This window comes from Sus scrofa, chromosome 2 (genome assembly GCF_054392235.1).
Source record: "Sus scrofa isolate SSC_HxYL_T2T_F1_AM1 chromosome 2, Sscrofa_HxYL_maternal_Yorkshire_Landrace_v2.0, whole genome shotgun sequence".
Classification (NCBI taxonomy): domain Eukaryota; kingdom Metazoa; phylum Chordata; class Mammalia; order Artiodactyla; family Suidae; genus Sus; species Sus scrofa.
Genome location: NC_139384.1, coordinates 140,431,938 through 140,452,360, shown reverse-complemented (window position 1 = coordinate 140,452,360; position 20,423 = coordinate 140,431,938). Strand labels below are relative to the sequence as shown.

Below are 20,423 nucleotides of genomic sequence, written 5' to 3'. Positions count from 1 at the left end.
AAAGCAAATGAATGAGCTCCGTGGGGGTATAACTGTTATTTTCACCCTGGAAGGCAGCAAAGACCCAACTGTATTTATTAAGTACTTAAAGAATGGAAAATGAATAGTGCTACGAAAATAGAAAAATCCACTCTCACTATTGCTATTACTGGTATAATTTGTGTGTGTGTCTGTTCTGAAGGAAAAGCGCCATCAGATGAAAATTTAAAGGATAGATCACTGTAACATCTGGTTGGTTGGTCTTGGATAATCATGTAATTCCATGTCAAAATTGTTCTAATACTTTCAAACAGGTGGGATCCGGTTAAGGAATGTCACCCATTATTTTTGCAGGGACAAATCTACAAAGAACAGACCAGATATGTAATTTAGGACCTTCCTTCTGAGTGGTTAAGGGGCCTTAAGGGAAAGGTCTGGTGGAAAGACAGCCCCACAAAAACTGTGTGGTTTGCGTGTATCTGTGAGTGGGTATGTGGTGGAGGGGCAGGGGAGCAGCATCTAAGGGCTGAGAAGAGTGATTCTAGGGGTGTTTCTGGGTTTTCTCACCTGTGTTCATACAGGACTGTCAAAGCAGATGGCAGCACCTCTGTCCCCGTAAGACGTTTGCTTGGGAAGGTGGGGCCAGCGGTCGTGAGGAGGACTGCAGTGCGGGGGGCTAGGCAAGGAGACTAGAGTGGGATCTAGAAGGACCTCTCTCCCCAGCCTGGCCCTCAGCTGTCATGAGATGACCCTGCTGCACAGCAATCTTAAGCCCTGCCTGTTACCAAGTGACCACCACAGGCCAGGCACATAGCTACCCCAAGACCAGAATATCAGGGAGGAAATGGAAGCTTAGCACCAAATAAGTGCCAGGTTCAAAGCCAGGACTCCATCCAGAACCAGGGCTTTGTTCCCTCTCCCTGCAAAGATGCCCAGAGGTTCCCCTTAATCCCAAGCCAAGTCTCCACAAAGGCAACACAGAAACACCCAGAGACTCCGACCACATGGGAGGGAACAAGTGGGAGACTTTCAGGAACACGAAACATTTGAAAGGGAGCCCACCCTGAATGCCACAGACAGAGCTGAAAAGCAAAATCCGAAGCGTTTTGGCCTTTGCTCAGCACTTGCCTTACTGTTCCTCGGCGAGCTGCGTAACTTCGGATATCTCCATGTGTAAATGGAGTTCTACCAGCCAAAGGTGTCTTGGCCTCTGCACACACTGCAGGCTGGCCTGGTCCCGCGAGCCTGGCAGAGTGCAGAGCTTGGACACCGCCCAGTGAGAGGGCAAGACTGACTGCAGCCTCTCCGTGGTCCTGGCGAAATGCAGCCTGGGAAAACCCCAAGGCACCTTGCAGCTGAAAATAAGCTGCATCTGGCTTTATTCCAGGCTCTGGAAGGCTGGGGTTAAGAAGGCGCACACCTGTGTGGCTGGGACTGCGTTATTTGCACAGAGGAGGGTGAGATATGCCTTGGAATGAACCCCAACTTGACTTCCCTTAGTGATGGCCATTCCCTTGGATGCTGATGGTAGATATGTATGAACCTACCCACAAACCCGGAAACTTGTAATCCTTTGAGGACGTTCAGCTCTCATTTGTGGCTGAAACGTTTGCCTCCCGCATCATCAGATAGTCTGGTCAGCATGCGTCGTACCTCCATGGCTTCCTTGTGCCGGACACATAGCTTTTTAGCTGAATATCCTTGGAAGCACACACTTTTATTTCTCACCTCCGAGTAATGTCCCATGAACATCTCATTTTAGGTTCCTGCTCCTCTCTGTTTCTTCAAACTTGACATTCAGACTTTTCTGGTGTGTCCTGATGGTTCCTGAGCCCCCGGAAGTCATCCAGGCAGCTCTATTTCCCCAAGGCTCCCCCTACACATACCCGGCTCAGCAGGGCTCCGTGTGCAGGACCAGTTGTTATTTACAAATGCGATTCAGCTGTTGCTGTGTCTTTGAACACACAGGGTTGTTGTGGGATTTTAATTGCCATTTTCATCTATATAATTAAAATGAAATGAAAAAATGGGAGAGCCTCCAAAATCTGAATTAATTTCGTGAGTAGTTCTTGAGGGGAAAAATATGTATAAATACGATAATTGTTATTTGATTTGCCTTCAGCAGAACTGGAGGATTTTACCTGGCTGAAAATAAAATATAGTATTTTAAACGGGGGGAAAAATTAGTCTGATACTTCTTGTGGCTGAAAATCAGAATTAATAATGTGGATGGGAAATGATAAATAATTCTGGATATAAGTTTCAGATAGAACACTGAGAATGGGCTGTGACTCTCTCTGGATCCAACTTGCTGTATGCTGGTCTGTGTTTCTCCCCATGGCTCATCATGAGTATTTATACATTTCTCAATAAAATGCCGCAACCCCCAAACCAAGAATTCCTTCATGCTCCGGAACAGGCATTTCACCTGCTTACTCTGCTCTGTCAGTGTGACAGTGAGCATGCAGCAGGGAAGAAAGAGATGACAAATAGAGAAGTTTTCTATGAGTTTTTTTGTTTTTTTTTTTTTTTTTTTTTTGGTAATTCACTGGGCTCCCAGTGTTTCACTCTGCAGACTCATCAAGCACCTGATGGACATGTTTATAAAGACTTGGATGGTCACTTTATTTGGAATGACAAACTCTCCTCTCTACATAATGAGGTCAGTGAAGCATCCAGAAAAGAAATGTATAATTTGGTAGCTTGGGTCTGTAAGCACAGCCCTGCCGCGGCTATTTAAGTTTAATGAAGCAGCTACTTTGCCGCTAACACACTCTTAGTGAATAGCCTCCTTGGCTTGTTTTTGAAAACTTAAATGTTGCTGGTAATCATGTCCCAGCAATCTCCTTGGAGAGCCTTTGTGCCCTGTTCTCAGAAGAAATATGCCGCTTTTACATGTTAATGGTTTTGAAATTAGTCATTTGCTCCATATTCGCTGGAAGGGGAGATCCGTTGCGATGTCCTGCCTGCCTTCATTTTCTCTGAACATTCAGGATACTCTTAAGTCAGTTCATCAGCCGTGCAGTGCACTGTCTGGTTATAACATGCCTGAAAAGCCAGGGAAATGTTCTATCAAAGAGCATTCCTATTTGTAGAGACTTCTTAGAATTCAAAGTCTAAAAATCCAACTCAGAGGGGAAAGTTCCTGGACAGGCCATTATTGCTATTTTTTCCCCTTTCAATCACCGACAGACTTGTATCATCCATTCCTTGGCCTCATTAGAGGAGGCCTTGCTCCCTGAGTATACAGCTCCTCGAAGAAGGCTGAGGGACATTTTAGAGATCCTTTTTGAAGCAGATCTGCTCGTGTAAAACTCAGGTCAGGCTTCTGAATCCTGGACCAGCCTTAATGATGCACAGCTCTGTGGGAGCAGAAAGCCACCTCGCCGTTCCATAGCTCTGCACTTTCATTCCCTCAGACTTAGGGTGGTTTCCCCTGAATTAGCAAGGACGTGATTGCTGGTGGAAAGACGCCATGTCCATATGGCTCTGCAGCCCTGGAGAGGGGTCTGGGGAACACTCCAGGCTGTTTGGTGGCCTGTGCTTTTCTTCGAGAAATGTAAAGCAGTCTTGAAATGACTAGACCCTTCCCCACCAGAAACTTGCTAGGAATATCTAATAAGTTCTCAAAAAATAGTTGTTCGAATGGGTGAAAGAAGGACTAATCCTTTTATTTGCTTTAATGACCAACTCTGGTTGTGGAGCTGATGCAGGACCTTTCCAGGACACAGGGGGATCTGAGAAGCCTACTTAAAATTTCTGGAATTGGGACCTCCCATCGTGGTACAGCGGAAATAAATCCAACCAGTACCCATAAGGATGGGGGTTCAATCTCTGGCCTCGCTCAGGGGATCAGGGATCTGGTGTTGCCGTGAGCTGTGGTGTAGGTGGCAGATGAGGCTCAGATCCAGGCTTGCTGTGGTTGTAGCTCCAATTCTATCCCTAGCCTGGGAACCTCTATATGCCATAGGTGTGGCCCTAAAAAAAGCAAAAAATAAAATAAAATAAAATAAAATTTCTGGAATTGGCATTAGGGTTGAATTTGGAGGTCCAATCTTGCTCTAGACTGCCCCTCCAAGCTTGGGCCTGCTCAGACCCCTGCCCACCAGGGTTAGTGTAGGCACAGACACATACACACACAGACACACACACACACACACACACACACACACCCTTATATTCTTGTCTTCACCTTTAAATACTGTGGGTAATTTTTATACCCAAATCGAGATGCCAACATTCCAGGTGCCTCCCCAGAATAGCCTTCTCATCCTACATCTGAGAGATTAAAACTGACTTGGCACTGAAAATACAGTTCTGATAGAAGCAGGCCTGAAAAGGCAGTAGGGAGTGGCTTGTGTTTTATTTTCCAGGGTATTTATCAGGCGATCAATTCGCTAAGATAATGGTAGCTGTTTTAACGAATAGACCCCACTATCTCAAACATAATAGCAGATTTTCATCATGTATCTTTACGAAACATTTTCATAGAAAAGGACAACCTGTGTGGGGATATGGAGATGGCAGGTCTCAGGAGAGGGAGGAGAAGTGGGGTGCGAGGAAGACTCCCTTTGTGCTCCCCACTGGGAGAGATGAAGGGATGCAACTTCAGGGCTCAAGGATGATCCCAAGGGTGCAGTGGCTACTGACTGACTGGCCATGGAAGAAGACAGTTTTAGCAAACGGAGAGGAGACAGCAGCCTGGGCCAGAAAAAGAACAAAAAATAAGGTTAACGTCGTCATAAAAGGTACATGTGCATGGCTCATTCCAGCTTACAGAGCGTGTTCACATGGATCATCTTATTTTAAGCCTCACAAGCAGCCAGATGAAGTGGCGCAGGAAGTCGTCATACCCTAATTTCAAATATGCAAGACATCTGAGCGAAGTCTGAGCGACCGTGTGGCTTCCCCTGGTGAGGGGTGAGGCAGGGCCTAGGCTTGGGTGTCCTTGCTCTAAGAACAGCGCTTTTCCCGAAAGATCCTTATGGAGATTCCGGGGGCTGCACAGGTGAGCAGGGCTCGCCTCCTTGCCTTCCACACGTCCTGCCCACGCATCTTCCCGAGGTCCGCTGTGTTCCCACGGACATCGCTTACCCACGCAGCCACGGTTAGCCGCAGACTGTTGGGTCCTTGCTTTTGGGAGACTGTCCTCTGTCCTTTAAAGGGGTCACCGTTTCACAGACAGCCCTGCTTCTCTTAACAATCGTCTAATCGGGCTTTCATTTCCGTAGCCACGCCCCCCTGTTTTATTTGTGTCCCTCGCGTCCACCTATTCGCAGTCCTCCCACTGAGTGCAGCTGAGTGTGGCCAGTGCCAAATCATGTGTTATTCTCAGCCCGAGGAGTTATATAAGTGTCAAGCCTGGCCAACAGAGGACCTCTCCCATCAGTGAAATTTGAGCTTTCAAGCCTGCACGGACCCCACCCCCTCCCAGCAACGGTGTTTTTGTCCTCAGAAATCCCAGAGAGCAGAATTCTTGGGTGGACTTCCTAGGAGCGGGGGATACGAAAGCCGTGCGTGAGATTTTGCAGAGAGGTCAGTGGGAGACCAGGGCTGGGCTCCAAATCCACAGCTCAGCTCTTTCTAGCATCCACAGCAACAGCCTGCTGTTTTCCCAGGTGGCCCTGGAAGAGACAAGGGAATGCAGTGGGCCATTTGTCACTGCCCCAGGTGCAACATATATGCGTGCCAGTCAGTGCCCATGGCCCGTGAGGCCCATTCCTGTCCCCTCTGCCTGGATCTCAGCCTCTGGGCTTCCTTTTTTTTTTATTTAATTTTTTTTATTTCCCCAATACATTATTAGTTTTTTCCCTACTGTACAGCATGTGACCCAGTTACACATACATGTATACATTCTTTTTTCTCACATTATCATGAGCTCCTTCTCTCCTTATCACCCAATTAGATTCACTCACCTGGAGCTAGAACCAACTCAGCCCTCCCTCAACCGCGGTCCAGGTGCCCATCCTCTGTGCAATCCCTCCCACCCCATTTTCAGCTCAAGATATGGTCTCTGGGGAGTGTGAGGGCTCATACCTGCCATGCCAGCCTTAGTATCCGGGGGCTGTTGGGGTGCTTGGTGGCCAGTGGCTTGGCCGATGTGTTCTTCAGTGAGCACGGGACTCGTGTATCATTTCAATCAGGTCCAAGTTTGGGTTCAGGATTCCGCAGGGATGGCTCAGGGGAGAGCGCCAGGGCTTGCTTGGAGGAGAAGGTAGAGGAGCCTGTTGTTTCTTTATGCCCAACTCAGTGCCCGGCACCCTTTGTGAGTGGAATAAACTGCGATCAGCTGGCAGATAACATCCCTTTCGCCTTTGAGAAGGGAAGTGAAGTGTATCATCTAGAAGTGAAATTACAGATCCAAAATAAGCTTAATGGAAACGGTACTTCCAGAACTCTTTTCAGGGCATTTTGTTCCAGATTCAGGTCCTACATTGAGCACTACTTCCTTTGGTGAGGACGACAGTGAGGTTATCAGTGAATGAACCTGGGGAGCTTAGGTGCCTGAGTGGCAGCCCCCTCGCTAAGATCAGCCTCGCTGCTGATGAGCCTGACCTCCTTTTCTCACTCCGCATCCCTCTCCGCCTCCTTCCAGCTCCCTCAGGCAGAGAGAGGGGATGCTTGGCCCTCTGAGCTGGAGTTAGGCAAAACCCGAAAATAGACTCTCGGAGTGCCCCGAGAAATAATGATCCTGTGTGGCAAGAAGGTCACTGTGTCTGCTTTTCCTGCCAGCACACCCCTGGCTCTGAATCTATAGCTGCCTTGTGAAGCAAGAGAGCTGTGCCAGGAAGTCCCACTTTGTGACTGTGAGGCATTATGAGAATTTAAAATCATGTCAGTAGGCTTTTATGAGGGCGGGCCAGGGAAGAGGGGTTAGACATAGTGTTCAAAGCCGGCCTGGGATCATCCTTTTTGGTCTGGGGCCTGAGAACTACCATAACTCAGTGTAGGAGAAGGAAAAAAAAAAAAAAGAAGAAAAAAAAAAAAAGCTATCTGACCCCAGCTACAAATCAACTCCACCCTGCCCACCCTGCCAAAAATGAAAAGTTTTAGCATCCGCCCAAAAAGTTTGCTGTGGTTATTCACGTGGTGGGGTTTTGATTTTTATTGTTGTCTGTGTGCTTTTTCTATACTTTCTGTAACATAGACTTCTTGCTTTCATAATGTGGGTAAAAAAAAAAAAAAAAGCAACAGATTGTGTATAACAAGCAGAACTATACTAGCTAATCATCTCACTGGGATGCTTGGTACTTGGGGGCTGAGAAGCCCCCCGGAGTCATGACAGTGACATGGAAGGCGCAGCCCTGTCCCCGCCCCACCTCAGGCCTCAGACCAGGACTGGTGTCCGGAGCCCTCTCCCCCACTGCCAGCTTCCAAAGGGCTCCTGGGAGAGGCCAGACGGCAGACCCAGAGATGATGAGAGGCAGCCAAGGAGGACAGGAGAGGGAGCCGCTGGAGGGAGGCCAGCCAGACACCTCAGCTGGAAGGAGAGGATTCTGTTCCCATCCAAGTGTGGCCAGTGGTCAGGCTTGCAGGGTATGTGCTTGGCAGCAGGGACAGTGTCAGCTCGAGTTCATCTGGAAACCCCTTGAGAACATGCAGCTGATGCACACTGTTTGGAAGCTGGGAAGATCCTGATTTCCAGACCTATGGGAGTTGAGTGAAATGTAATCAACACAGACAGAGATCTGGGAGAAAAATCACGCCTTGAGAAATTCCAAGAATCCTCTTAGGGTTGGGAGGCAGATTTGTTTAGACTTGGGGCCTTAACCACCCAGACTGACGGGAACCCAGTCTGTCCACCAGTCCTGCAGAGCCAGGCTCAGGAGCTTGAGCTGAGCAGCCTGGGCCGAGACGACCTGTATGGACCGTGAAACTGTCAGCTCACCTTTTACACATAAAGAATTCCTCCTATGAGTTTCTCTTAAGTCCTCTAGATCTTACACATCACGCAGAACTATCACTGGATGCAGAAAGTTTCCTCACTCCACTGGGTCTGAGTGCTTTGAACGTGAGGTCAAGTTCAAGCCACACCACACAGATCGGGAACACAATTTCTTGTAGTCTGTATGATAGACCGTGTCAGGGAGGTAAGGCCCTTATTAGGAATGGATTATTCTTAATAGGTAGAGACACCTCATTCATCAGTTTCTTGCATTTGCCTGTGTGTCCCCCTATGATGAGACAGTGTCCCTAGATTTGAAGTGGCACACGAAAAGCAAAAAATATTAATGTATTTATTGTAATGTCTATTTATCTCCCTATATATATCTACAAATATGTATATAAAAGTTCATCAAACTCATCATTTCATAACTTAAGGCTAAAATGGGTTACATTTTTAAAAGAAACTAATTTTCAAGACACAGGAAGTAGATAATTGCACTGCAGAACACAAGATCTGGGAAAAGAAAGGTGGTGCATTAATTGAGTGATCCATGTTTGGCAAATATTGCTTGAAAAGGTGCTACTTGGCCAAATCAGGGGGTTTCTTTCTTCCTTCTTTTTTCCTTTCTCTCTCTCTTTTTAATCCTAGCATCTCAGAATGAAGCTGCGTGGAGAATAAATTGCTTACAAGAATAAACAGTTGCGAACGGTTTTAATAATGATGCTGGTAACTTTGAGAAAGTGTCAACAAAGACTTATTGCCTCTCTGGCACGGAGCGGGAGAACTGCTTCTCTCCTCTTCAGATCTGGCTCACAGATCTGGTTCCCTCCCTTCTCTGATCCTAAGTTTGCCTACACCGCCATGCTCTCTGTCTTGTTCACAACCACGTCCACTGTTCCTTGTGGGCTGTGTGTGCCCGCGCGTATCAAATGGTAACAAGATAATGGGCCACGTCGAGGCTACCCCTGCTATTTATATTAAATAATGGCAGGATGATGGTAGCCTGTAATTCTCCCTTTTCTATTAACCACCCTGCCCAAGTAAACTGTTTTCTGATCTCTCTTAGATGGAAAGCCTGTATGAATGTGGAAGCCATTAGCAGAGTAATTGCTGTCTGTTACCATGACAACCAGCCGCTGCAGTCACCTGCCCGAAGTGCTGCCAGACTGCACCAGCTCGGCTGCGCCCGTGGTGAAGACCGTGGAGGACTGTGGCAGCCTGGTGAATGGGCAGCCGCAGTATGTCATGCAAGTGTCAGCCAAGGACGGGCAGCTGCTGTCAACAGTCGTGCGGACCCTTGCCACCCAGAGGTAGTACCTCCATTAAAATCAATGCCCCTGTAATCGATCCGGAGGACTCTGTCCGATGGGCGATACTCAAGGGAATGTAATTAGTGCTCAGGTCTCTGTGTCAGGTGAGAGAAGGTGCTGGAGGGAAGGGAAAAAAAAAAAAAAAAAGACACACATTCTATCACTGCTGTTTCTATAGCAATGGGATAAAAGCTAAAACTCAGGTTGGAGAGTTTCCCACTTAAAGCCACACCTGCAGAGAGCCGGGCAGGGAAGGATCCCCCGAGACACAGGGTCGCTTGCTCTACATTTGTTCGGTTGACCTTACTATGGTAATTATATTCTGGGTGTCTCCAGGCGCTGGCAAAGGTAGCCCTTTGTTAGAACGAAGGAGGCACCTGAGCCAAAGGACTGGCTCTGCAGGCAAACGTTTGAAGGGACATTCAGGCGCCCATGCTGATCAGCACCCCATGATGGGATGCTGCCCAGGGCTGCTTCCTGGGGGACTCTCCTCTGGCACACCCCCACTTGGGGCCTCTTCTGTCGCCCCCTCCTTCGCTCCGCATGCACCCCAGCCGTATCCTTCATATACACTCTGTCCCGTGAGGTACCGTTGTTAAACTTCCTCAACTTATCTCCCCCGCGTGATGAACCAGAGCCAGACGGAAGGCTCTGAGCAGCCCAGGGACAGCTTCGCCAGGCAGCACTTTGTCCCTGGAGGTCTTCTCGGGGCTCCTGCCGCCCACTGGCAGGTGAGAACCACAGGCCACCCAGCCAGTAGGTGCTCCTCGGCTCCCCCAGCTCACTTTCAGAACGGGGGAAGTAAGCTTAGGAGTGTAAGATGTATTTCAATACTGCACTTGCCTGCTGGTTTCAGCCCTGACACTCCTGGCCCTGAAAGTTGGGGTTCTATCCCTCAGACCTAGACTGCTTACCTTGGTCTGAACAATTCAGCTACCTGCTCTGGTGCAGATACAGGCGCACCAATCCATACTCTGTGGCCCACCCCTCCCCTGGGATGTGATGGCCATCAGACGTGGACTCACACACCCACGAGGGCTGTACACACTGTCCACGTGCCTTCCGCTTTCCATCTGTGTGACTATCGCAAAGGGAAGAAAGAGGGGGAAAGCCTATATATTTTTTTCTACCTCTGGAAGAACTTTCAACAATTGTTAAGTATTCAGACTACGATGAGGCAGTGAGGCGGGTGACCGCACGTGCCCCCTTGAGCCACCAAACACCTCACGTGATCAGGAAGAAAAGGCTGCAGAGCTGCACCGAGTGAGACCTGTGAGCCTGTGTGTGTGTGTGTGTGTGGCATTTTCACATGTCCTCCTACCACATAGTAATGTAAACCCGGATTTTACAGTTTCACATGCCTTTGGCTTTTGCATGACAGAGGCCAGGAATAATGAGAGAAAAATGTCAACTCTTCAAACTTTCTTTGCTCACCCCTGAGCATGAAGGGGTCTTTTGGCAAGTGGGAGGGAGCTCCTTTCCTCTTTCAATCCCCTTTTAGCATTCACTCCTTCCCAGGCTCATCCCCACAAAGGTCCTTGGGAAACAGCAGCATTTCCATGGCCATTTCTACAAAGATGGAGTTAAAGAGAGCAGTGGACATAAGCCTGGGTCACTGTCATCTTTGGGGAGCAGGAAAAGGCAGGGGAGGGTCGGTAAAGAGGCTGTTCCTTGGGTGGGCACGCACAGTGATGACATTAAAAATTGAATACTCAGGAGTTCCCTGGTGGCCTCATGGTTAAGGACTTGGTATTGTCACTGCTGGGGCTTGGGTTACTGCCATGGCTTGGGTTCAACCCTGGCCGAGGCACTTCCACATGCCACAGGTGTGGCCAAAACAAATAAAATTAAAATTTAAAAATGTGATGCTCAGTAAAGGACCTCGAGCAATATAAGAAGACCTCAATCAGAGAGGGACTGTCCTCTCCCAGGATACAGTCTCCATTGAAAAGGGAGGCCTTCTTAGTTTGAGCTTTCCGCCGGCCTCTGCCTTATGTAATGAGGGCCATGTTATTTGACTTTCCCCAGCCTGAGTTTGCCTGTAAGTGAAACAAGTTGGCATTAACTAGGCATTTACTATGTGCGGGTCCCTCTTCTATGCTTGTAATCTTTTCTCACCCTCGCAGACACCATTCAAAGAAGGCACCATGCTTTGTGCCCATTTTAGAGATGAGGAAACTAAAGTCCAGAGAGACAGTGTCACTTGCCCAAAGTCAGCCAGCTCACGAACAGCAGAGCTAAGGTTCAAGGCTGGGCAGCTGGATTCCATAGCCTGCCTCAGCCACGACACTGTGTCCCCCCAGAACGTCTAGGGGTGGTGTGCCCAAGTGAAGTCCAAGCTCTCGACTGGAGCCATCTTGGTGGGACAGGCCTTTATCCGGCTCAGCTTAGCATCCTTCACGTCTCAAAGTGAATCCTAGGAAAGCTCCAAGGGCGGCTATGGGCTCTGGCTATGGGCAGTTCCGTGCAGTGGCTCAGGGTTAGCGGCCAGTCCGTTTCCCTCCTCTCAGTCTCCCATCCCACTGAAAGGAGAAAGGAAAGGAACCTCTGGATATTCAAAAGTGTCCAGCCTGGAGCTTCCGTCGTGGCTCAGTGGTTAATGAATCCGACGAGAAAGCATAGGGTGGCGGGTTCGATCCCTGGCCTTCTCAGTGGGTTAAGGATCCAGCATTGCCCTGAGCTGTGGTGTAGGTCACAGACGCGTCTCAGATCCTGCATTGCTGTGGCTCTGGCACAGGCCAGCAGCTACAGCTCCAATTAGACCCCTAGCCTGGGAATCTCCATATGCCGTGGGTGCAGCCCTAGAAAAGACAGACACACACACACACACACACACACACACACACACACACACACATACACGACAAAAAAAAAAAAAAAAAAAGTGCCCGGCCTGGTTCAAAAGACTCAGTTTGTCTAGAAACTGCAATTGGTGTCATTTCAAAACAGTTTCTCAATAGCTAGGGATGACTTTTATTTTTTGATTGATCGTTTGCCCGAACTACATTAATGTCCAAGACAAATTAACACATCCTTCGCTTGTGGCCCTGGGTGCCTGCTCGTATTGGTCAGCCCTATGTCTTTGCTTTTACAAAAGTAAATATGCCCCACCCCCCTGGGCAGCTGAGTGTCTGTGTAGATCTTGGTTTGGGGATGGTCTTTTTTTTTTTGGACACACCCACAGCATGCACAATTTCCTGGACCGCGGCAGTGATATCACCAAATCTTCAACAGCTAAGCCACCAGGGAACTCCGAGATCTCAGGTTTTAAAAGCAGGTGTCTATTCTGAGCAGCTGCCACAGGGGAGGGTCTGAAGGACGTGGCCAGAGGACCATGGTATGGTGGTGGTTTCCAGCCCAGTGACCAACAGGTGCCCCTCCTTCTCTTGCAGCCCCTTCAATGACCGGCCAATGTGCAGGATCTGCCATGAGGGCAGCAGCCAAGAGGACTTGCTCTCTCCATGTGAATGTACAGGGACCTTGGGGACAATCCATCGGAGCTGCCTGGAGCACTGGCTGTCGTCCTCAAACACCAGTTACTGTGAACTCTGCCACTTCAGGTTTGCAGTCGAGCGCAAACCCAGGCCGTTAGTGGAGGTCAGTAATTGGGGCACGTCTTGAGAACTTAACTCTAATGAGCAAATGATGTCTGCTTTTATGCCCACATCACAAACCCTGTGCAGCTTCACTGAAGCACAGTAATAACTGTGACACACACACATACACACGCACACAGCCCACATTCAGGAGTCAGCACTAGAAAGGTGACCTCCATGAGCTGGAGACAAAATAGTAGAAGAAACCAGTGTGAGGAGAAAGGGGACATTTAGAGACTTGATCTCCATTTTCCATTCCTGGGACATGGAGCAAACAGATCAGATGTTTTCTCTTTGCACATCATCTGCTCACCTTGAAGCAACAGATAAATGGGCATTTGGGTTGCTTATTCTGAGAAGTCGTTGCAAAAACATATAACTGCATGATAGAATGGATATAGACCTAGACTTCTGGGTTTGAATAGTTCTACGAACTTGGGTAAGTGATTTCACCTCTTAAAATTACCATGAGGGTTAGATGAGTTAATATTTATAAAACACTTATAATACCAGGTTATACATGCAAGTGTTTGAGTAAAAGTCTCATCTAGGAAATTGCACACAAGGCTTTTTTCAGCTAATAACCTAGTACTGCAATCTCTTAAGAGTGATGCTGTCGGAGTTCCCGTCGTGGCGCAGTGGTTAACGAATCTGACTAGGAACCATGAGGTTGCAGGTTCGGTCCCTGCCCTTGCTCAGTGGGTTAACGATCCGGCGTTGCCGTGAGCTGTGGTGTAGGTTGCAGACGCGGCTCGGATCCCGCGTTGCTGTGGCTCTGGCGTAGGCCGGTGGCTACAGCTCCGATTCAACCCCTAGCCTGGGAACCTCCATATGCCGCGGGAGCGGCCCAAGAAATAGCAACAACAACAACAACAACAAAAAGACAAAAGACAAAAACAAAACAAAACAAAACAAAAAAAAAAACAAAACAAAAAAAAAAACAAAAAAAAAAAACAAAAAAAAGAGTGATGCTGTCAATGCAGCCATTAAAATGGCAGGACAGGAGTTCCCATTGTGGCACAGCAGAAACGAATCCGACTGGTATCCATGAGGATGCAGGTTTGATCCCTGGCCTCGCTCAGTGGGTTAAGGATCCAGCATTGTTGTGAGCTGTGGTGTAGATGCGACCCTAAAAAGAAAAAGACAAAGGCAGGACATTCCCTTTCCTGTTTTAAGGGCTACGTGATTCTTCTTTAGACCCAGGGTCTAGTCTTGTATGGCTGGGGGAATTGGAAACAACTATTAGATTATGTTTCTCTTCTCTCCTATACCCAACTTCTAGTCCATCAAAAGGGAATCTCCATAGGGCAGGTGTGGCCCTAAAAAGCAAAAAATCCAAAAAAAAAAATCATTCACACGCAATTATGCTACCAAAGCCAAAAATCATGAGAAGACGAGGGTACAAATGCAGGTTACTGGAAGTGTGTTCGAAATTAAGAGATCAGCAACTGTAAAAATTTAGTGTATATATATATATAGAGAGAGAGAGAGAGAGACTCCTATATCTAAACTTCATGGTTACTGCAAACCGAAAATTTACAATAGATACACAAATAAGAAAAAAGAAAAAAAGAAAAAAATGAGATATTGGCAACAGTAAATATTCTAATATACCGTGAACCTAAGCTAGTTGAAAGGGACCAAGACATTGGCCTAAAATCCAGTAGGGCCGATAACCTCCTCCTTATTTCAGCAGCTGACCCAGTGGAACTTGGGCCTTAAACTAGAGCTTGCAACCAAGACCTTCTTGGAGGCTACTTAAAATGCTGTGTTAGCGCCTCGGCGCTAAGGCTCCAGAGAGCTTTGCTTATACATTCTCTTCGTTTTGACCTTGAACCTTTAAACATCAGGACCTATAACTGAGGCCTGTTTTTAGCTAAGACCTGCTTGCCAAATGGCACACAATTGATTTGACTTGCCCCAATAAATTCTGTGCATTTTTTTTAAGACTCTGGACCAAGTGACGTCTTAATTTAGGCATCTTGCTGCTTGCCATCGACTTTCAGAGTCTCAGGTTGGTAGGGTGCCACGAGGGATCTGGCCCCATGCCATGTGCACTGGGATTTATACTTCAGAACTTCTCTACAGAGGGAGAAGTATAATTAAACAATAAACGAAGGAGGTGAAGATTTCCAAGCCCAATGGCAGAAGTTAAAAAGAAACCTATTTCTCCTTTCCAGAAACTTTTTGGAAGCTCCCCAAGTTGATACTGCAGCTTCCTCCAGGAAAGCTGGCTTCCCAGAACAAGGAAACCCCGCTTTGGATGGGCTGCATGTAGCAGTCTCTTTTACTGGTATCTCCCTAGTAAAAAAAAAAAAAAGACTTCTAATCTTGCTTGGTAAAAACCCCAGCGTGTGTGTGCTTAATAGATAACAAAGGAGGGTGTGTGTGTGTGTGTATGCATGTCAGACTAACATGCATGTGTCAAATCACGCAGTCTCAGGAGGGACTCATACCCCCACACACAGGTTTCTTCGGAGCTGCTGATGTTGGGCTGGAGGCAGACCCCAGGATCTTAGGCAACTGTCATTAAGCAGGAAAACAAGGCGAATGACCTTGAGAATGTGTGACGGGCTCTGCAAGATCGAGGGCCTCGCCTACAAAAACTTCACCCAAGCGGTCACTGGTGGTGAAATTTTCATTGCACAAATGGAATGTGACGTTTTTCAGAGTTAATGATGATTGAACAAGTTGAAAGTGAAAGGCAGACCTTCTCCAGCCGGGGAGGCTGGCCGTTTGATCATCCCGTGGCGAAATGAACTTGCCGTTCGACCACAAGCAATAAAAGGAAGTTGTCTTTGGTTTCTCAGCTGGAGGACAAATGAGAACCAGGTGCAGGCAGATTTTTAGACAAATGACATTACTAATTGACTTTTCTCCGCTTCCCCAAGGGTGGGTTTATTCAGAATGAGCGTTGCTTCTCGATATGTTTCCCTCGAGATGAACAGGAATCTTTTTAGTAAATCAGCAAAACCTGCCTGTTTGGGTTAAGCATTAGGAGTTGTGTTACTTTATTTCTCATTTCCACTCTTTTAATTGCTTTAATCATTACTTTATTTACCAGTTGGATCTGCCTTCTCATTAGAGCAAGAAAATTCCATAACATTTCATTTCAAAATCGATGTGCTAATAACAACTCCCATTGCAAGAGGAAGCGGTTGAAAAAGTCATTTATAAATTTTATTTGTCAGCATCCAGACATCACATGGCCGCAATTGCTTTTAACACTGCAGACTCCCATTCTTTAGTCAACTCTTGGGCCTTCATTCAGCGTAAGCCTTCATCTTCCTCAATACTGCTGATCCGAACACACTTCCCCTTCCTGTCCTTTCTTGCCCTCTCTGCAGCCAGCAGTTGGGCGGGCGTTCATCTTTAAAAGATCAGAAACACAGAGAAGTTCCCTTTGCAGCGCAGTGGTTAACAAATCCAACTAGGAACCATGAGGTTGCAGGTTCGGTCCCTGCCCTTGCTCAGTGGGTTAACGATCCGGCGTTGCCATGAGCTGTGGTGTAGGTTGCAGACGCGGCTCGGATCCCGCGTTGCTGTGGCTCTGGCGTAGGCCGGTGGCTACAGCTCCGATTGGACCCCTAGCCTGGGAACCTCCATATGCCACAAGAAGCGGCCCAAGAAATGGCAAAAAAAAAAAAAAAAAAAAAAAAAAAAAATCAGGAACACAGAACCTCTACATAAAGGAGTTCCTCCCTCTCCCTGCAAAAGGGTGAGTTTCTACTCAAAAGAGCCAAATCAATCAGCTGGTTTTTATTAGCATCTCCAAACCAGGCATCACCTCTCATTGCCAATGTTATACCCTAAATCTTTTCGTAGGGCTAAGTAAGCCAGAATAACAAGAGCTAATTTCAACCCAAGAGAGCGCCATTGCGATCATCTGGTTTATGCAGTTGTGGGTGAATTTCCCCCATTGTCCAGCTAATATGAATCCCCTAAGATCTGTGCCTACCTGGGTAAGGCTTAAAAGGAAAGCGTTGAAACTGTCCACAGCAAATGGAAGCGCAGATGTCACCCACATACATTTCATACCCGCACAGCTAGCCTTTCTCTCGTGAGGGCTGCATCCTTTTTGCTGATGATGGGAAAACGTTCTCAGGGGCAATTTGTCAGACGAATTCGCCCCCAAGAACATTGACCTGGTGGAACGCAGGAAATAGACATCCACTAACCAAAAAAGGAATCATTGAATGACCAGCCTGGGTGGTTTTATGGTCTCCTTCTTGCTCACTTTCACATTTCCTCATTTCTCTCGTAAGTTGAACTGGAATACCATTCTTTTATAAGGGTGAAATCCAGCACACTAGGAAAAATATCACAGTTTCCCAAAATGTGTGCCTTGACTTCAGCCCGTGGCCGTGATTGCATATCTGATTGAGCGCTTTGCCAAGGAAGCTCAGCTTACGATGTGCAAATAGCATGCTTGTAACATCAGTTTCCAGGGGTGGGAGTATCTGCCAGTGGGCTTTCCTAAGACGTGTATCAGTAACACCCACCCTTGCCCGGGAAACTCATGAAGTAATAGACGAGCACAACAATGTCGTGATTAAAATGAACAGCCAGGAAATGGTGGAAACCTTCAGGAAAGGCTTCCTAGGATCGGATCTTCCTCCAATCAGGGCGACACGGGGGTTTTTCACAGACGGGGTGATGAGGTTTCCGTATTCCTATTTCCTTTACACAGACCCAAGCTGTTTGATAAGAACTGTAAAAACAATTTAAAAGCTGTTCCCCGTGAGTCAGAGGTTGATCTAAATTGAAACTGAGAATGTTTTCATGCATACCAGCTCCTCAAACTAATGCCATGGAAAGCGAGGGAGACGAGGATTACATCTTTTGTTTTTCCCCAAAGCTTTTTATTTATGGTTTTTTTTAAGTCACTGGAGGAAAATGGTTTTAAGTATGCCCTGGATGTAGAATCATCTCTGGCTACACAACAGCGAGCAGAGTTGAACTGCTATGAAGAAATGACCTCGTACCTTGACGCTTTGCTATTTAATAGATTTAGGATCTCACTGAAACCCTCCTAGTAGGTTTCTGTCAGACTTAGGTGGGGACGTTGCTCAATTCGCTGTAATGGGTTTGGTTTGCTTTTGCTTTTTTTTTTTTTTTTTTTTTTTTGTCTTTTTAGGGCCACACCCACGACATATAGGAGGTTCCAGACTAGGGGTCCAATTGGAGCCGTAGCTGCTGGTCCACACCACAGCCACAGCAACGCAGGATCCGAGCCACATCTGTGACCTACACCGCTGCTCATAGCAACACCAGATCCTTAACCCATTGAGCAAGGCCAGGGATTGAACCTGCATCCTCATGGATGCTAGTCGGATTAGTTAACCACTGAGTCACGACAGGAACTCATAGTTTTGATTTTTAATGAATTCTGTTAAGTAAAAAAGGCGAGCTTTTGGTTTCAGAGTATTCCTTTTCATCAGCATTGGAGTAGTTAGGAAATGACACCATAGGGGATACAAACTGATTTGAGAAGCTTCCTAGGCACAAGGACCACCTACCTCCTCGAAGGAAGGTGGGCAAGCTGCCCTCTTCATTCCAACCCGTGAGCGCAACCCAGGGAGCAGGATGGCTGGGTCATAATCACAGCACAGGATAGGTGATCTCGAAGCCTCTGTTCATTAAAGGAACAGATGAGTGGAGAGCCTCCCCTTGCCTAGTTGCAAACCATATATCGTATTTGGGGCTGGTGATAGCAAATCAAAGAAAATGACCCTTTGCCCTTCCAGACAGCCACTGCTGGACAAGGGCTTCGATAATACAAATTAGCACCACTACTTTGAGCCACACAACACATGCGATGATGCTGACCAGTCCTGGCTCCCATTCAGTCATCAGTCCTCAATCAGGGTCTCAGCAATGGCAGGTGGCAGGAGCCTTGTACCACTCGTAACCAGTGAGGAGAAAACGCGTGCTTCAGGCCTTTGCAGGGGAGACCAGTCCAGAGTTAGAGAAGGGCAGTTGGGAGTGGGGAAGATTCGGGCCCAGCTAGCATTTGTCAAGCTTTTAGGAACCCAAGTACAGGGCAAGCAAAGGCTTCCCCAGAGTCTTGAGGCCAAAAGATCATCTTACCCTTTTGGTGGATGAAGACTTAGATTTACGGTGGTTTTGTGAGGTCGGGATCCCGCGGGGAGGGAGGAAGGTCTCAGGCACGGCGATCAGGCCTGGTTCTCCTCCTCTGAGCTGAGTGCTGAGGACGATGGGAGGAGAAGCCACACGCAGCATCCACACAGTGGGATAGGGGAGGGATTTGCTGGAATCCTCCAGGAGGTCCCACTTCCCACCCTCCCTCCATCCACTGAGCACAGGTTCTTAGCCCCAGGCTGATCAGGCCCTGCCTCTCCAGCTCTGCCTGCCAGAGGCAGCTCCTCCACCCGCTGCAGGCCAGGCTAAGACCCCTCAAGGGACAAAGGAAAGGTGAAGTAGCAGGGAAGCATGCTGAGAGACTTTGGGGCTGCTTTCTGGAGAACACAACAAAGGCCCTCCCACGATCTGTGCCTGTGACTTTTCCTAGCAGAGCTTAACATCACAGCCGTGGCGCCAGTTCTGGAGCCATGGGACAGCCAGCTGGCCACCCACCACCTCAGTGAGAGCCTGAACAAGTCATCTCTCCCCTTGACCCATCAGCTTCCTCACCAGGGAAACAGAGCAGAACCTGCAACCTGGCGAGCTCATTCATGTACACACGTGTGCTTATTGAATTAAGGCTTTTAAAAAATTTGAATGCCTTCAGGTGGGACACAGGAGCTTCAGTCCCACCTCCCACCCCGCCACCTGCTCCCCCATGGGCACCTTGCCTGTTACTTACACCCACCCAGTTCTCTTCACCCTCCGGCATTAGGTGCCCACTGCTGACATTTGAGATTCCAGAACTGGGTGATGCCTCCCACCTTAAAGAGTTCTCTAATGCTGAGTGATTGCTTTCTACCGACATTCTTCTTCCAGGGTAGTACAGACTGAACCTCATGACCTCCCTCCTATGGTCCCCGCGTCGTCAGTGAGCCCAAATGACTAGTTCAAAATCACAGGATAAAGGAACTCAGGGACAGGATAGCAGCCTGGCCAGGGGTGAGACGTACCCTGCCCTGCAGCATGCCATAGTGTCAGCCACGCACTCCCTTGACCTCCGATAAGGTTGCTGAGGAAGCCACCAGCCTCCGTGTGGACTGGTGTCCCCACCCTTCATCCAGCAGTTGACATGGCTCGCCTGAGGATGGCCAGCAAATCCCTGATCCTGCAGTTGTGCAGTCTTAGATTTTTCTCTTGGTTCGGGTGGCTCATCTGGCAGTAGCTTCGTTACTTAAAGCTTAGTTACAAAGAAGCTGTTTTAAGGTATCTATTAAATTCACAGCTTGCTTCATTAAAAAGTACTTCATTAAAAAAGCAAGCCAACTGAAGTGTTCACATGGCCGTGCCAGATGGAAGGGGGCTCACTGCCTGGTGCCTGGGTTTTGAGCCCATCCCCTGTTGGGAAAGGACTGATTTAGAGGGGAAATCCTAATCCGTGCCTACAAAGAATTACATGACCGATTGTCATATTTTAAATTATATTGATACTTGCTGTACACTTGGGTTGAAATACAAATTAGAATTTGCCTTTTCAAGAGGACCTGTCTCCATCCTGGGAGCAGC

The 20,423-nt window shown here is 47.8% G+C and overlaps 1 protein-coding gene and 1 long non-coding RNA gene across 6 annotated transcripts in view; one reads left to right on the top strand and one right to left on the bottom strand.

Annotated features, from left to right (window-relative positions):
- Positions 1 to 20,423, top strand: part of MARCHF3 (membrane associated ring-CH-type finger 3) — a 140,688-nt gene that overhangs the window by 95,340 nt on the left and 24,925 nt on the right. For 3 of the 4 annotated variants that reach the window (XR_014836289.1, XM_085009188.1, NM_001244831.1), the window contains 2 exon segments: positions 8,934 to 9,177; positions 12,570 to 12,774. Coding sequence is in view for 2 of the 4 variants with exons in the window: in XM_085009188.1 (XP_084865314.1) it covers positions 8,990 to 9,177; positions 12,570 to 12,774 (393 nt within the window). In the remaining 2 variants the exon portion in view is untranslated. 4 annotated transcript variants of the gene reach the window in all.
- LOC146405727 (uncharacterized) lies at positions 4,324 to 9,294 on the bottom strand. 2 transcript variants are annotated; one of them, XR_014838725.1, is made up of 3 exons: positions 7,455 to 9,294; positions 6,016 to 6,319; positions 4,324 to 5,603 (listed from the first exon to the last, which is right to left on the bottom strand). It is a non-coding gene; the product is annotated as an uncharacterized LOC146405727 (long non-coding RNA). The 2 variants fall into 2 exon arrangements; XR_014838724.1 differs by lacking the exon at positions 7,455 to 9,294 and having other exon boundaries at positions 6,016 to 6,519.